Raw genomic sequence first — 18,872 nt, 5'->3', positions numbered from 1 at the left:
CTGAACTTAAAATAATTTATTCAATAATCTGGATTGAATTTATGCAATAATCGTGTTGGAATTCAGAATATTAAACAGACTTTTGAGATTAGATGGAAAAAATTTTAGACGACTTGGTACTGGTGAGTTTAGTATTATTAATGAGAAAATTTGGTAAATTTAACAGGAAGAAATTAATCAGAGTCATCTGGTAATTCCTACAAGAATTCTGGTTCTTCCATTTTCCAACAGACATACTGGTTGAATCTACCAGAATTCTAATTAATGCAACCTGGTTTTTTTCTCAGTGTGACTGTTAAAGAATCTCTAGGATATGATTAAAAAAAAGATTTTATGCATGCAATGATATCTATTTTACATGAACTCTAAATTAAATTTCTAATTTATAATGTCTTCTATTAATTTCAATCGTAATATGATACAGATTTCTTTATACATCGAGATATATTGACGACATTACAGTTTACACGAGACGTTAATTTTAAATCGAGATGGAACATGTGAACATTTTAGTACAATTTTAATGCGATGAGAGAGGAAATAGAGTTGCTTGCGGATAATAAAATGCGAAAGGGTACTTGCTGGTGCGTATCTCGTCGAATGAAAATTAATCTTGATGCGGCAATACGTCGCCCTGCAATTCTTTCCGGGCGGTTTTCGAAACGTAAATCCAACCGATCCCCATAAATTCTCCGCAAGACATGGCGCACCTCGTGCATAGATTCGCGCTCCTACGTTATACGTGTACGGGGTGGGCATTAATAACGGATGAAACCCCGGACTGCGGCAACCTCGTAATGTTTATCTCGTTGTTTATTCCGCGTGCGTACTGCGGCCGCAGCGTGGAAAACGCGCATGTATATATATCCCCCGCGTACGGATTCTTAACGCGATCGCGGTTTTGATTTATAAAGACGCATCGCGAATTTATACCCGACATTAATTTTGCATCGACTCTCCTCGAGAGAGGAACTTTCTTTTCGCTCCCCTTTTCGCTCGGCGACTCACGCGCCAAGAATACTGCGGACTGTAAGATGTGGAATATTCTTTTTTTTTTCTGTCCCCCTATCCCATCTCCCCCTCCCCCTTCTCCGATACTGCGGATATTTTTCAAATATCCTCCTCCTTTGTTTTCCTTTTAGCATCGCGCGGGGGACGTCTGTGCTTTTATTGGTCGAAGGATTACGCGAGCGGGATGATAAATTTATGTAGCTACTTTATACACGTATCGTTATGATCCGCACGTTTAATATAACATTCGATATCATTTACACTATGAAAAAATATAACTTATATTTAATAATAAATATGCCCATAAAACACACATACTTAACGAAATTTTTTTATACGTAAACACTATACACGTATAAGATATGAACTGCGAGGCTTAAAAATTTTCTTTAAATTAATTCATTTTTTTTTTAATGGAAAAGAGCTTGTTGCTTTCTTATAATTGATCTTTATAATTTGTTTTATCTGTTTCAGAAAAATCAAGCTTTCAAACGCCGTATGGTTCCACGATAGACAATGGAATGGTGAGTGATCTTTTGATATTGGCCTTCACACAATAAAGCGACTCGCAGCGATTTTTCCGCCATCGCGCTTTGTTTTTCCTCATTCGAGTCAGGCGAGAGAAAAGTTGGAATATTCGAGATCTCTTCCTTTGTTGCGCGAGCGACTTGAATCTCCAAACGAAGCGGGATTATATAAGAAATAGGAGTGTAATAATTATTGCAGTCCTAGGAGCGAATTTATCTGAGAAAAAGTTACTCGCTTCGCGCCGCTCTCCTTCTCCGGCAACCCCGACATAATCCCAAAACTTTACCTCGGGTGATATTTTCGGGGAGCGGTTCTCATTTCCTGTCGCCTTTAGATATCTTTTTAGAAAACTTATTATTTATCGATAAACATAATGTGGCTCTCCGAGAAGCAACATGCATTTGATTAATTCATTCTTCTTATAAAGATATTAATTTACCTTTGCTAGTTAAAAATTAACTTATTTATTTATCATATCGATATCACATCTTGATTAATTTATCAATTAACATTTAATATATTATATGTATATATAGTAGCAATAATGAGAATCACGAATGAAGTGGAACAAATATATCTTCACGCGGTTGAGCGTCATCACCCCCAACTTTAATATCACTTACACACACACACACACACACACACACACACACACACTTTTTCTCTCTCTTATCCTGTGACTATGTATTTATGTATATACGGCATATCAAGAGACGCGCATGTATTTTAGAAAAAAAAATTGCTTTTAAAACATCTGTCTTGTTTTTCCGTTAAAATTGTCAAAAAAGTATATTTATTACTTTCTGAAATTTTCATCGCATGAAACAAAAATCGTTACCCATCGATGATTTTTGTCAAACACATTAATGCGCAATATGTTACGTTTTCTTGCTTCTTACGCAAAAGGTCATCGTGTACACGTGGAACGTGAGAAACCTTGGACCCACATCTATTATTCACCGTAAACTAATTTTAATTTCGCACGCTCTTCCTATTCATGATAACTCGCAGAGATATCATTGAATTATTACTTTTTTTTTACAAACGCCCTACAAACCATGGAAACGACTTGAATATGGTATATTTAAATTTTTTAAAAGCGCTGGAGAGAAAGCAATATCTAATCGACAGTCGTTAAACTGCTATAGCTGATAAGGAATATTGATTTCGATGTATGATTTATTGAAGCCGCCTCCGAGTTATCATTGTCGCATTTCGTATATCCTCTCTTCCCTTTCGTCCTTCCTCTCTTTTTTATTGCAATTTGCAATTATATGCAACAGATGCACTATTTTTCTAATTGAAATTAATTTAAGTTTGTTAAGTATTTTTTTTTGAAAATGTACGATTTTCTAGCATTCTGATCGAAATGATTATTCTATTTTTCGTGGTTAGAACATTTATATAAACGATACGTCCTATATTATTATTATTGTATCGATAATCCGTTGTCACAATATCGCAATTATGGCTGTCGCGACCAGAGATGTAAATAAAAAAATCGAGAAAAAAAAAGAACATGTTTCGATTTCTGTTTCAGGCATATGGCGGTGGTGCATTCGGTCCTACAGCGGGTGGACCAGGCGGGGGACCAGGTGGAGGCGGCGGGGGTGGCGGCGGTGGAAGCGGGGGCAGTGGTGGCGTCGAGGGCGCCACCTATTCCCCGGATTCGCCGTATTTTCCGTTCGGGGCCAGGGGTGTACCGGTTACTGTAGGTACCGTGAGTACCCCTACCCCCGTCGTGAATCCAGCGACCCCCATTGGTACCAACGGCGCACGATTACCTAATCCCGCTGGCGGTGAGTCCTTTGTTATCGCATTATCTTTATCGAGATAAAGAAAACAAAGGGACGTAGAAATTAAGAGAAAAATATGTGTTTCAAATTCTTTAATTTTTATTAATATGTTTATATATTTACCTCTCTCTTTCTCTCTCTGTTTCCTTTCTTTCCTTCTCTCCCTCTCTCTCTCTCTCTCTCTCTTTCTCTTTCTCCTTCTTCTTCCTTTCTTCCCTTTCTCTTTTTATGCTTTATTATCAAAAATTCTTGAGAAATTTGATTTTTTTTAAATATAGATTTTGTTATGATTTCAGGTGCTGCAACTGTAAAGAGAAAGAAAGACGTAAGTACTCTCGATATTTATATTTATTCGTCATAGCTATTGTAAATTACTACTTAAAAATCTTTTTTGATCATGCAGTATAATAATTTCATTACTCATTATACAAAATTAAACATATTTCGATCAGTTTTGTTCTTTTTCGCGACATCGTATATACGGGGAGCCTCCAACGAGGCGTCGAAAACAAGCGTGACTCACTCGATCAATGATTAGGCAGCTCTTGAATCTCACAATCGATAGCAGCCGCGTTTAGATATTGCATTCGAATATCGGCGTGTCATACAACGATCACGTGAACGTATTTTTCATGTATTTAATCTGCAGTCTTTCTAACGATATTTTTAATTTTTTTTCCCATAGAACCTCGACGGACCGGAAGGAGAAGTAGTAGCAACGCAACATTGGGTGAGTATTATAAAGATGATGTAGTATATCGTAATTTTATATGCGTAATTGAGTTAACTCGTAAATTAAGTTTTTGCTCGCATCTCATGCGAGAACGTTCGGTTGAACTCGGACGATGCTCGCGATCGTAATCTTTATGAGCAACGTTATTAAGGATGATGATTTTACCATACCATATGAAACGCCAACGTTTCATGATATTTACCCCAAGAGCTTTATGTCGGTTCGCCCAAAATTTTTCGATCTTACGTAGAAAAGGCTAAACTTATTCGTCATTCAAGATGACATTTTCTAATTTATTACATAACAATAAAAGTTAATAATATTAAGTATATATTATATTAAAAATATTACACACATTAATATACATTTTACATACATTTTATATACATTTTATAATTATAAATATATCTCTTCATACACTTGTCTCTTTTTATGTGTTCGAAAAGTTGAATAATAGACTGTCTGCGGATAGATATGTATACACGTAGAAAATTTGACACCCGTTACGGACGCACGGATTACTATTACAAGTGACAGTTTGCAATTCAATGTCTCATGTCGCGTAAACAAGGATCCGAAAAAATTAAACAACAATCGAGCCGCGTCAAATTTGTTATTTAGAGTTTCGTGTAAACTAGCACGGGGAACGAGCGAGCCGCGGCATCTCGTAAATGACGCGCATACACCCACGCACGCTAGAAAGAGTGATAGCTTTCGAGCCTTTTGCACAAATAGATAAAATATCGATCGATTGTGCGAAATTCAATATTTATCGTTCATCTTATCTGACGTTTGTTCAAAAAGAAGCAAATTATCTTCCGATACAGTTGTAAATTCTTTCGATGTTTCCATTTTAATTAATTTACTAGCAAATAAAAATCGCACAGAACAATGTCAACAAGGTTTTTTTCTTTCTCGCTGTGGAAAATTTGAAAGTGCCATAGTCGCAAAGCATGAAAAGGAGAAAGTTCCCCGTAATTAAAAAACAAAAGACTCGTATTATTTTGATTTGCCGCAATTAATCACTCTTAATTTACTCTTACGTATCTCCAAAAATATTCATAGCAGAGACAGAGAGAAAGAGGAGAGAAAAAGAGAGATCTAAAATCACTGATGTATATGATTATGTAATGAAAACGAATTTACTTCATACGTTGCCGCATTATAAAGTAACGTAAATGGAAATAATAATAAATAAACGGAAAAGAATAAGATAAATCCATGAGTGCCCCAACGGCGAAGATCGCTGCTAATCCACGACGTTCCCTCGTTCATATAAGCCCCCGCGATGATTTATTCAGCGGGCAAAACTACGCGATTACGTTTCTATTAGGATATAGGTACCGACGGCATCCTCGAGGGTGCCGTAACCACCGTCCCGAGTGACTCCTACGGGAGTTTCACTTATCGTTAGCACCGTCCGCTGTCCCTGCGTTTCCTCTCTCTTTCTCTCTGTTTCTCTCTCTCTCTCTCTCCGCTTGCCCCCCATTTCGAGTCCTCTCGAACGTGCCCGTCGCCACCGTCACCGGTGGCGGTGTTAAAAAAACATTTCACGTCGTTTCCGAAGGGAATAAATAACCCTCCGCGTAGCGTCGAAAGGCCGTCCCGCAGTTCGCCTCGTAATTTTCGGCCCGACAACGGGTCACTGACTCGCATAATCAACGCGTCCACTGCGTTTGATCGTATGTATCCTAGCTATCGCAGTAAATCTATACAGCGCTTGTTCCGGAATCGCTCGGACGACCTCTCAGCTCATAAATCCTGCGATGAGTTCGCGGTTGATTTTTCTACATAGCCAAGAATTTTTCATTTCAAACATACATCTCTGCGAGAATAAGAACATATGTCTTAAATGTTTAATTATCCAAAGTTTCGAGGAAAATTTTCGAGTTGCTCACATTGTATCACATACATGGATTTTTTTGACATTTCAATCATGTAAAGCTTCAGTTTTGATAATTACGCGTTTCAAAATCGAGACAATTACTACACTTTTTTTTTTTTTAATCCAAGCTTCAATATCTTCGGCTGAAAGGACATCCGGTGGTTGCAGGATACGCTGCGCATCCGCACATTGTTCTTAATTTCTCGGCAAGAGTTTCGGTGGCCGCTTTACGAATTTCCGTCGCGTTTTTATCGGAGGGGCAATCTTCGGGGCGTGCGCTCGAGGATGGTGCATCGGCCGATTCGGTTAGGATCCCTCAATTCCGCGAGTCTTTTTCAGGGGGCTCCGTGTGTTTGTGTGCACGGAGGTCACGGCAGACCATATGGTGTCGCGTGCTGCGGTCGCCAGACCGTGCAGCAGCAGCGGTGGCGGCGCGCACACACACACACACACACACACACAGAGGTTCCCCTCTCCTGCCCCTCCTCCCCCTCGCTTCCAAAATGTCTCCCGTACCCCGCCGTGTATAGATGCATCCCGGCCCCACGGGCGCCCCGGATGGGTTTCACACTAATTCGTGGCTTCGTGGAATTTCCTGGGAGCCTCTGGAAGACCTCCGATCCGATCCGATCCGATAACGAGGCTGCCGTATAAGTGGCACGAATTTACACGCGCCGTCCGTCGAGGGCTGCCTGTTTCTCTCCTCGCGAGATGGACCGTTTCTTTTTAATACGTGATATTAACACACTCGCCGCGCATATTCAATGCGATGGTATCGTATTATCCCATATTTTGCGGCGTTTGTGTCGTTGTCCTTATGGTCCGCGATCGAGTTCACTTCTGCGGGATTCGTGCCTCCTCTTATTGCGCTCGCGAAGGAACTTTCGGACGAATTTAGTGGCGACGTAGTATATCTTTGGACATTCACGGATATACGCGTGCACACGTTTCGAGTCGTAGCACGAGCAATACTGGTTTTACCGGAGAGGGCAGGTGTTTGTTTCGGATAGCCCTAATTAGAGTGATATTTTGAAGTTTTTACGCGTCACCTTATTAAAACGAAGATTATTCATTTATGCAGTACGTCCAATACACGCTTGCTTTACACCAGGTGAGGTTACACCGATTAACTTTAAGTTTAATTTTTTAATCGTAGCATATTCACCTGAGATTTTAATTCGGTTTTTTCTATTCTCTCTCTTTCTCTTTCGCATTGTCTGTACCTGTCATTAAAGTTTGTTGCTTTGCAGCCGTAATTTCGGATTCGATATGTTCCCGTTAATTGTGTGCCTTCTGCGAACATATCAGACTAATGGAATAATCGCATACTTTCGAAATGTTCAAAGTCGAATTGAAGGTTTTACGTTTAATTGCCTCGTAAGATCCGCAATCACCGGACATTTATTGTCGTTCTTTTGCTCGACAAAACGAAAATATCTCCGATGAAAATCGAGGAGGAAACGTCCGGTTTACTTATTAGTTAATGGATAAATCTTTTAATGGTCTTTCTTTCTCTACTCGCGCTGACAGAATATTCCGTATGTAATTGCACGGCAAAGTTTGATCGTATTTTATTACCAGCACATTCCATAAAACCATTCTCGACGAAAGATAGCTTTTGCTTTCGACATTTTCGTCTCTCAGTAAAAATCGATAATTCAGCGAGATGATTTTGTGAAAATTGTTCGAGCAAATATTTTCAAATCTAAATCTGAAATTTACAATTTTTGGAATCGAGTAAAATTAATATAAAACGAAATGGCAATGTCAGCAATGAAAATATCAATATCAACGAAATTCGTCGAAAACTGAATTTTTTTAGAAGTTTTTTTAGAATAGCACCAAAAATTTTTTATTGGAAAAAAATTTTTGGTGCTATTCTAAAAAAACTTCTAAAAAAAGAAAAAAGTTAACTGTTGAGAAATTCGATTCAAAATGATTACATCCGCTATTATATGAATGATTATTTAAACTCCATAAATTCACTATAAAACTGTGTACAATTTTTTCTGAATATGTATTATGTCGTCATAACAATTATGTACTATAATTTAAATCGAATTCCTCGATATTTGATGATGTTTTTTTTTTCTAGAAATAGCATCGAAAATTTTTTTTCTATTTCTTTTTTAATGAAAATAAATGTTTTTCTGCGCTTTTAGATGAGAAAGATACACCTGCAAATTTTTCGATTTTCGATGAGAATTTCATTAATATTGACATGTTCATCGTTGACGTTGCAAGGAGGGCCATGATATTTATTTAATCACACATCTCTCGCATTTTGTAACGACCGTGGAGAGATCATTTCGAAAACTTGAGTCTCGTTTAAGAGGCGCCATAGAGTCCGGCGTTTTTTTCCTTGATGTTTCCGCCCTTTATGAGATTATGTGGTTGAATCCTTTGGCGGTATATGCATTTTGAAAAGGATCTTAAATTATAGGTTCTAGTTATATTGCTATTTTTTCGAACGTTGCTTAATACATGAAAAACGAGAAAACGACTTCCCATTTTATGTATTCGATCTTTGATGATAAAAAAAGAAAGAGAGAGAGAAAAGTGTTTATTAAAGTTTCAGGACATTTTTTTAAAGATAAAGATAGAGTAAAGATAGAGTATACATCTTTATCTTGTGTCCCTAATTTAAAGAATTTCTATCTCTAATTAAAATCTGAGGAATTTTAGATACTGTGCAGCAAATGAAAAAAATTAGGAAAATTGATTCTCTCTAAATTGATCAAGGAATTCGATGACAGGCTGCACGAAAATTACGTGTAATGGATTCTCCATGTTTACAACATTTTAAAGCGTGAAGAGCCCGAAATTTTATTCCTCGGTGCTGCTTTGTAATTCGCGCAACGGGAGGAGATAATCTCGATGATTGCGTAATATGAAGCTGCGCGTGATGCGCAGGGGAATTATTTATCGGTGGCCGAGAGCGAGATTTATCGAGCGTGAAACGATGTCGACGAATAGCACACCCTGGAATCTTACTCTCTCTCTCTCTCTTTCTGTCTACGGCTTGTATCGCGCACGCGGATCCGACAGGAGTATGTCCTGCTGTCTCGTCAGTGAATCAATTATCGAGAATCGCGTGCGAAGCGAGCCCGGCGGAAGAAGGAGAAAGAAGAGGAAGAGTGCGCGGGGCGGAAAGAGAGGCGGCTTCGCGCTGCTAGAGACGTTCGTTGAACGTTGTTTGACGGGCACCTGTTGCTGGTGTAGCACACCAACTACCTCTCTCCTCGCGGTGTGCACTCTCGCCCAACCACATAGTTCCTCTCAACCCTCTTTCTCCTTCTCTCGCCTTTCTCCGGTCCTTTCATGGCACACGCTACTTCGACCCCCTTTGCATTTGTTTACTCGATTACTCCGTGCTTCTTTCGGAAACGAGAAAGCGCGCTTTGTGATGAAGATTGTCGGAGAAAGTGGCAAACTAATGAAGAGTTCGCGCGCGATTCTTGACTAAAATCAACAGTGGATCTTACAAATTAGGGATTTATTTTATTCTTGCAATTCCATAGAGTCGTATTGTTGAAAATTAAATGAGCAGCATGGTTTCATCGATGGAAGTGTCTGCGGAGATTTGCTTTTTCACCGCGCGTCGTCGTCTTTATACGCTATTATTGGAAATAGCGGTGACGTAAGGCGGGTAACACGCGGGCGCGCGCTGGGAGAGAAATCTGACCTTTTTTTTTTTTATTTCTGTAGAACGCGCGTTTCGTCACGGTAATAGTCATGCGGAGGTCGTAATTTCGCATGTTGAAATCATGCGAGATGCATACGAGCGCGTTTCGCGGCAATCAATCGGCCTCCCCTTATCGGAATCGGTAAGTGCTTTTCGTGTCGCTCGGTATTGTCCGAATCCTTTTGTACTCCAATCTCATCCTTCTTCCCGTTCTTTCTTTCATCGGTTTCCGTAGCGGCACGTGTGCACGCTTACTCTCTCTCTAGATACGCTGACAATTTTATTACTAACTGAAAGTAGACTAACTGTAACCTTTGCGATTACAATGGGCCGTATATGTCACCCTGAGCTTAAGACATAAAAGTTATTTCGGAATGAATACAACACACGAAGAGAGAAAACGTAGATACAGGCTTGTAAGGTCGATTGTGTTTGGTAGTGTTTTAATTCGTAATTTTATGTCATGGCGGACAACTAATGACGAAAGAAATTATTTATCAGATACAAAGTTATTTAAATATTTGGCGCTCGTGTAATTGGAATCATGTGAGCGAGTTTTATACTGTTTCGCGGGAGAATGTATTTGCGTTTAATCACATTTTATATTTGCGAAACGCGCGGCGACTGCGTCATTCGCATTCCAATTTGGAAGGTTGCAACGGCACGCAAGATACATACGGTAAAATGTAAATCCCAGGCGTACCCGGGTATCCCGCAGGTACTCGTCATCTTGTACAAAGATATAATTGTGTTACATTACAACGTTTGGAGAGCAGATCGTGATGATTTTTTCGCGGGTACCGTTACTTTTCAGTAAATTATAGCTTTCCAAAGAGATGATCCGAGAATCTCTCCGCCACGAGGATATTGGCCCCTGTTATATTTACGTCACTGCAGCAATCTGTAATTTTCGTCACACATGTGTTCAAATTATTATAAATTTTCGTGAACGCGAGATTAAAAGAAAAAAAAAAACAAAATTATTATATCGTATTTTTCGTGTTTCCGCAAGAGTATATCCCTTTAATAGATTTTAATGCAAGAGCTAAATAGATTTATTTGCAACTTCGATTATTTTCACGGCTTTTCCGTCACTCATCCCATTCTTCTCGCTCGCTCGCGTCTCGTGCAAACTCACCGCAGTGTACAGAGTACACAGAGCGCCTCGGGTTTATGGAGTGAGTTGTCGACTTACACCGGGTAAACCACCCGATGGGTTGACGGTGGTCGTTGGGGTGGCGAGATCGGCCTGGGTGAAGAGCCAGAGAGAAGGAGGTAGATCGGATGCGATCTATACACATATTTTCTATCTTCGAAAGCGACGGTATCGCTTACGCTCGCCTTGTTTGTCCACGTGAATTAATTCGTATCGCAGAAATACATCGTGAGAAAACCGCTAATAACTCGATAAAGAGATTTGGTTTCGTGTCGAGAAAGAACTTTAGTTTTATCTCCGCAAACGGTTTAATCGTGTACTTTCGGATAATGAAAATTCATTCTTTGACGATTCTATTTTTAAAGAGATGCAAAAATCCATCTTACATTTAATAATAATTTTAATATACATGGCAATTATTATCCTTTTTACTACGGATATATAATGAATATTACATGAATTTACTAAATATTTAGTGAATTAGTGAATTAAGAATCATTAATGGTATTATTCGTTTCTATCAATAAATCTTTTTATCGATTCTATGCTTCCTATAGAAGCGTAATTTCAGATAACTCGCCACGCGCGCCATTTGTCAATGCCTCGTTTCGCATCGAAGTGAATTTTATTCTAATACGGAAGGATAGCCTATTGTAGCATTACAGATTACAGCGATGTACCATACATCGGCGGCCGTTGTTGGGCCGTGGAGTATACGAAATACCGTGCAAGCCGACCAAAATGCACGCGTGAGCGATAGTTTACGGTCATTGTGGGATTATCGCGATAAATTATTGCGTGTATCGCAACTGCGCTTATCGGTATGCCGATAGTATTAATTGGGTCGTCGAGATTATTACCGGGAATGTATCAATAATAATTACCAGCACGCCGGGGTGGAAAAGAATCTTTCTCACAAATCATAATCGGCCATCTTTGTAACGAACAGAAAGAACAATTCTGCGAATAATCCGGGAATTTTTTATTTTTCTTGACCCAAAGTTGGGAAAGTAAGCGCTAGTTTTTGCTAAAATTTTATTACAATTATTTTTGACGAATTGTGTAATAAAATTCCTATTAATTGAGTGATCATACAATAATTCAACATTTAATTAACGCACATTACACAGTTAACTTAATTGAAGTATCAATTGTCATACACACATTCGTGTAGAATATGAGCGGTAGTATGTTTTGTTAGAGTGAGAATTTTTTGCGGTACATTAGGGGAGGGAGGAGAAACGTTAAGAGATATCATCGCGACACGCGGAGACGTTATCCGTCCTACGAAGGGTTGAAAAGTGGCCCATACGGCCGATCCTATGGTTGGCTGAGTTTTTCATGGCGCGTACAATATTTGACGACCCCGTCCACTTCCACCGCCCTTTCATCGGCCACCGACGCGTACTATTAATCTATTACCTTAGACCAGCACGAAATTTCGAGTGGCCGTTCTACTGTCCTTCGAAGGGTCACGTGGCTCGTACGCGAGGGTTTTCTACTCTAGTGGGTACTCTTCGTGTAGCCTGCGATCGTTTTCATGGGGGATTAACGACCGCGGTGAGAACTCCGAGCCAATTAACATATCAATGACGTTAAACGGATTCTCCTATCTTGATCAATTCGCTCGTGAATGGATATATTTTTGTACAAAAGAATCTTGATGAATCTCTCTCTTTTTCTTCATTAATTGCTTATTAATTTTATTATTGATAAATATTTTTATAATATACATATTTTATTGATTTTTTTATATGCTAAAAAAATGTATAACAGGGATGACAATTTTAGTTTATTTTCAAAGTTTTTAATACATATTTTAGACAGCGAATGTGTTTCTGTATTATACCTTACAACTATTTCGTAATTCAAAAGATACGTGTTACATAAAATATTAAGTACCAAGCGAAAGCACATACGGCGAGAATAATTTTTCCCAAGGGATGAGATCGCTTTTTTTTCGCGAGCGATCGAGGCGTGCGAAGATTTCGAGCCACCACGCTCGTACATCCATATATCTCTTCATTGACCGTGTACACATAGTCGCGTGTGTGTGTTTGTTCTACATGCGTGGCAGTGTTTGCTCGATGCGTAGAGCTCAGTCGAGGGTGCGGGATGATACGAGCTAAATCGAGCACCACCCAAGTGTGCTTCATTTGTGGCGTAGCGGGCTGTGAAATTCGGGGATAGCTCTCTATCTCTCTCTCTCTCTCTCTCTGTCTCTCTCTCTCTCTCTCTCCCTCCCTCTCCCCTCTCTTCCTCTCTCTATCTTCAATCGTCTCCCTCGATTCTCTATCCCTCCGATAGCTCACGATGATTTGTTGGCTGTCTGGCCAGACGTTATCGAAAACTTGGCGGTAATTTTCCTCGATGATACTGATGCGGGTTTTTGGGAGGCTTGCGAAATTATGCAAAGCCCCGCGTGTGTTACGCGGAGCGAATTATTTGTATTATGTCAGGTATATTATATGAATATACGAGTATATCAGAGTATATCCGACGTGAATGTTAGAATTTTAATGAGTTCTGGATAAACGCGTTTGTTACATTTTGCGTATCGGATATGTAGATGATGCAGAGTTTGACGAGTAAACTGCGCTCATGAGTCAACAACAAAATTTTCCTCAAAGTTCTATATCGGGATAATGTTTTCTCGAAAATCCTATATAACATTGACAGTCCAATCAGTGTAAATAAAAAAATATGGAATTTTTCGGAAACGATGATATAAATTTAAAAGTAGAATTAAAGGTAACATCATGAGCAATCTTAAATCCAGTCATAAAATATCCTATCTCTTCGAGTGACGTGGCTTCGCAGATTATAATCCATCGGAAAATATAAAATGACAGCTCCGTCGGAGCATAAAATCAACATGCCTGGGGCAGAAAGGTACAGGTCGTTCTGAAAATCGAATATACGGCCGGCGGTGAACGGACCAGCGGGGATGAAGCAGTCCACCCCCGAGAGGTTTCGTGCCGGCGGAAAGCCGCGAGATCGTGTGTGCAAACAGTCCCCAGAGCAAACAACCCGTGCACTCTGTAGCGAGCTTATATTATCTGTTTCGGCGTGTATTTAAGGGATGCCGCGTCTCTTAAATCTTTCCTTAGTATCTGCATTTGCGTTACGTATTATGCGTTTAATTTTCTTGCGCACACATCGCGCGTTACGCTACTGCTAAGAATTTAATCGATTCTGACAAGATGACATCCTACTTAAGACATAATAATTTAATTTTACGCGTTCAGAATTTTTCTTTCTAAATAGAGAGATGTTTTTCATAAAATAAATCTATCTTATTATCGTAATTTATTTCTTATGTCTTGAAAACTTGTCTCGGATTAGCGATTTTTCATCTCGTTAAGTATCAGATATGGGCGTTGTATTTGAATCAGCGGTCCAGAAAATACTGTTTCCATTTTTTCGACCTAAATTCTTAATTAACTTTGAGCTCCAGAGAAGGTTACGATCTCATTCTTCCTTTATCTTTTTTCATCGATGTGCGGCGTCACGCCTACAAGGCCCTTGAAAACTATCCGCGCGATATACAGGAAAACTGATTAGAATTTTATTATCGCGAACGACGGAAAGGGGAAAAAAAGGAGGGAAAACCTCCTCTCGAAGGGCAGCATATGGCGCGACTAGCGGAGATGCTCTCCTACGGCTTTTGAAGTTTCGGGGATGAAAGAGGCCGCCGTTCTTGAGTTTACTTGACTCTCGTACCTCCCCTCTCGGCCCCGAGGATTCTCTCCGAAAGGATACCCGTCCCTCGCTCCACCTCTTCCTTCTTCCCTCTTCCGTAGAGACCTTACTCACAAAACGAGCTACAATCCCTCGTTCTATCCCTCCGAGTGCTCCGGAGTTGTCTTTCGGAGTCTCAGAACGACTACCGTTACGGAAGACGTTGGCCAAACATCCGTGTGAATCCTTCAGTCAAGCTAAAAGTGCTGCGAGAATAAGCGAGCGAAAACAGAATATTTTTTCGAAGCGTTTGTAGAAAATCGTCCTTGAAAATGTATTGTTAAATATTTAACTACACATATAATTGTTAAATACTTAAGTGAAATAATTATATATATTTATTGAGATTCATTCCATTCCATCTTTGGCCACTTTTTACTGCTATTTATTTTCCTTATATTCGTATAATAAATAAAAAAATATTGAATGATTTAACAATTATAGATAAAAATTCCTTCTCAGAAATTTGTATCGAGATAAAGTGCGTTGAAATAGATACCGGCGATCCTTGTAGGACGTAGCGATATTACAAGAGCAGGGATATGTTTTAGTAACAATCAGGGGTTCTCGAAAAGGGACAGAGATACGAGTTCGGTCCTGGTAACATCGAAGGGCTCCGGGCATATATATCGAGCCGCAGGAAGTTGTCCCGGGATTCTTTCACGTCGCTCCCCCTCGGTAACTTAAGGGTCCTATTTCGTGAAGTGGTTTCCTTCCTCCTGCTCCTCATGTTCGCTCGAACTAATAGAAATTTCGGGGCTCGGTACCTTCGTATTCGGGTAATGCACCCTAAGTACCGTCATATAAGATAACAGTAAGTGGGGCGAGCCTCGGGACGACGGATAACGTCTCGCCTTAACGTCGCACGATTTTAGTCACCGCGAATTTAAGCGCGTGTCGAGCGTGTTTAATAATTTAAGACACGCGGATGCCTTTTGTCATCGTTCTCGTAGCCGCCGTTACCGAAGAACGAATCGTAGCATCCACTCGGCGTGATGCGTTAACGCTACTTCTCCGCTAAGTATCGACGTGTTGCAAGCGACGACACGTCACTTTCGTTTGCGAGACACTCTACGTATCATAAGCGAGGACTAATATGAATCGTCGTGGATAGTGTTTCGTGGTGGTTTGGTATTTCTCTCCCGAGTATCGACTATAGTTCGACTCTCGGGACATGCACTACGTACACTATACACAGGATGGGTAGACTAAGCGACGGAGGTTGGTACTAAATCTCACCCTAAAGCATCCCTACCGAGCCACCCCTAACTACGCTACTAGTGCTCCTGCCGCCCCTCGTTCAGTGTCTCGCATTGGCGTAGATATCACAGAACTTTGCTCCTTTTGCTGTATCAAAATATCGATATAATTTGTATGATTCAATTATTCGGAAATTATTCTTCCGTTGGATCAAATAATGATGCACGATTTATGTTTTTTTGCGAAAATTAAGTATCAATGTAATCTCGAAATACAATTTTTTTTTTTAAGAATATTTAAAATAAAGAAATTTTTTAAATTGTTCAAAATTAGCGATTAAAATGTTAAACGAAAAGGAGAATTATCACGATATACATCAGAATAAAATAAGTAGGACATATAAATAGGAATTTTCTATAATGCGGATTATGTCGACCGTCGAGCAAAAGATCGATAAGATATTTTGAGCAGAAACGAGATGTAGATAAAGAAATAAAAAATAATATGTTGCGAGAAACAAGAAATGGCTTTCTCTCGATATGACGTACAAGTCTCCTTTTTAGAACGTTATTATTTCTCAGTGTATCCACACATTAATAGTGTGTAGTTAATGTGCGAATCTACTACAGACCGTTGTTGCGGCTGTGTCACGCATCGATCGTGATCGTTATCCAATCTATATTTGGATAAATCGATCGAGCGAGGAAGTACACTACTCTATCCAACATCGATTAAGGCTAATCGGGATTAATCTTGCGAATCTTACAACACGAGACCACTCGCTTCTGTTCGTATCCATCCTCGTCCTCGAGGAAATTGAATGGAATTAATTTGAGGGATTACATGTGTCAGTTCTGATAATGATAAACTGAGATTCTTCTTTCATTTGATTGTGCGTAAAAATCTACTAAATTAATCTCATTAATTCGTACACGATACACTTGCGTTTTTATAATTATTTTCTATTTTCTAATTAAATTCTATTTTTCTCTTACATCGAATAGTACTAGTGTGAATATAGTATATTTTTTCTTTAATCGGAAGAAATTATATCGTGATCAAATTTTAAAAAACTTTTCGGCAAAAAATTGTAACATTGATACAATATTAAAGGATCGTAAAAAGATGGATCGGAATAATTCCTAGGGCAAAATTTCACCCACCGCGTTAAGTCCGATAATTTCCGGAGGAAGTACTCGTGAAAGCGTACAGGGTGTTACCTCCATTACGCCACTCGGTTAACAAGAGGTCAGAATTAAGCCGTACCTACCACGTTGCACGCTCCCGAGAATGATTTCGTTTTCCGTTCGGCTTACGCCAGTGGCGCGGCCCCAACCCACCCCTATATACCCCGTCGCCCTGCAGTTAATGTGTTCCAGGGTGGAACCTTGTCCCCTTTCCCCCCACCTTCCCATCCCAATTTCAGTTCTCCTTCTACCACCCGCTTGCTCCTTCGCCCCTTCGAATCCACCGAACTCGGGATCTCGGCTTTGCCTCTGCAAGAGAATGTTTCCTTCTCTCTCTCTCTCTCTTTCTCTTTCTCATGCTTCCTTCGATTCGCCCGTTCATCTCTCTCTCTCTCTCTTTTCTTCTCTCCCTCTTTCTCTCCTTCTCCATCTCTTTCTCCTGTTCTCGTTGGTGCGATCCGCGGCTCTCTTTGTTTTAGAAATTAGAAGAGGATTACCGGATCCCCCTTTCAGCTGCGCTGTTATTAACTATTACCTTTTAGCCATTCACCCTTGGGATATCCACGAGAGGGTTGTATCGGGGGAAATTAAATCGGTTTCTCGCAAAAGTTTTGCTTCGACCGCGCTTTTTACCGCGTTTACCTTTCGCGAAATATTACCGTTTTACTTCCCTTTCGTTGTATAATGATTATTATGGGCGAAATTATTTTCGGCGTTCTTTGTAAAGTGATTTTTAATAATCATATTTAAAGTTAGCATCGCAATAACAATATTCTTTTGAATTTTATTTATACAAATTTTATATGTATTATATGTATAAAAGTCAAAAAGTAATGCCATATGAAAAAGAAACATGTAATAAACTCGTGCGTCGAATAACATTATAAATTTAAATATAATAGTCTCTAATAAATTCATTTGCATACAATCGCTGCTTGTCTCTCTAACAAGAGTTATAGAAATTTTGCGAATTATATTATTCGGCATCTATTAGTCATGGCATCGGAGCATTCTAAGCTCGCACCGTGATGCTGCCGACGAAGCGGAGGAGGACACCGAGTTCCGTTTTCTTGCCGGGCGAGATGTTTTTGTCGTGTTTCCCGCGCGCATCGGGCGAACGAAGGAGACGAGGAGGATCGACCTCCGACAGCCACGATCTTATTATTTTTTTCACGCTCCCTCGAAAGGGGGATCGCGCGTCGGTTACAACGGCGCAAAGAAAAGAAGAGGCGTCCGGGTCGACGACTCTCCTCCACCTTTCTTCGTCTTTACTTCTATCTCGGATCCTCCTCTTCTTCTCTTCTCCTTCTCCCTTTATTCGCCTTCGTCGTCTTTACGCGACCTGATAAGGTGTAGAAAGAGCGGGGATGCGATACCGAGGAGGCGAACAGTTTACACAGTTGGCCAGGCGAGGTTACCTAATTATTTGTTGACCGTCCAATGACGAAACGCCTCGAGACAACATCGCGTCTCTTCTTCCTTCTTTCTTTCTTCTTTTTCTATTAATTTTATTCTCGCGTTTTCTGACGATGCGGAATTTGGGGGAAAAATTCTTCGCGGCGCACGCATGTGATGTTGAAATACGCTTTACGTCATTGGTTAAAGCGGCTTAAACAAAATTTTTAATTAAAAATTTCAAAGCTAGCGATGCATCGATTTTTAAAATATTTTCTCGATAAATGAAGGAAAGAAAATACGAGAGAGAAACCCGAGAAACACTTTCCATGTTACAAAAATCCCAAAGTTGCTCTTCTCATAAACTATTTCATCTCTTCATCCAAGTCTCCAATACTATCATCCGGACCGATCCGACTGCGATGAGCAAAGTGCTTTGCGATCCCGTCTGAGAGCACCATATGCCACTGATCTCGGGTTAGTCGCGCGGCACGACAAGTACCTTTCGAGATTTACAGCGGCTATATTAATGCCAGTCGGGGACACCGCGGGTGT

General features: G+C 39.9%; 1 protein-coding gene across 10 annotated transcripts in view; it reads left to right on the top strand.

Moving 5' to 3' along the window:
- The window catches only part of LOC105257493 (transcription factor 12), a 113,072-nt gene that overhangs the window by 17,960 nt on the left and 76,240 nt on the right, over positions 1-18,872 (top strand). For all 10 annotated transcript variants that reach the window (XM_025414034.1, XM_011268157.3, XM_011268213.3 and 7 more), the window contains exons 3-6: positions 1,486-1,535; positions 3,080-3,338; positions 3,632-3,660; positions 4,021-4,065. In XM_025414034.1, the coding sequence (XP_025269819.1) occupies positions 1,486-1,535; positions 3,080-3,338; positions 3,632-3,660; positions 4,021-4,065 (383 nt within the window). The remainder of the gene's footprint in view (positions 1-1,485; positions 1,536-3,079; positions 3,339-3,631; positions 3,661-4,020; positions 4,066-18,872) is intronic.

The sequence above is a fragment of the Camponotus floridanus genome, unplaced genomic scaffold (assembly GCF_003227725.1).
Source record: "Camponotus floridanus strain SB8 unplaced genomic scaffold, Cflo_v7.5 scaffold74, whole genome shotgun sequence".
Classification (NCBI taxonomy): Eukaryota; Metazoa; Arthropoda; class Insecta; order Hymenoptera; family Formicidae; genus Camponotus; species Camponotus floridanus.
This window is presented reverse-complemented; position numbering and strand designations above follow the sequence as displayed.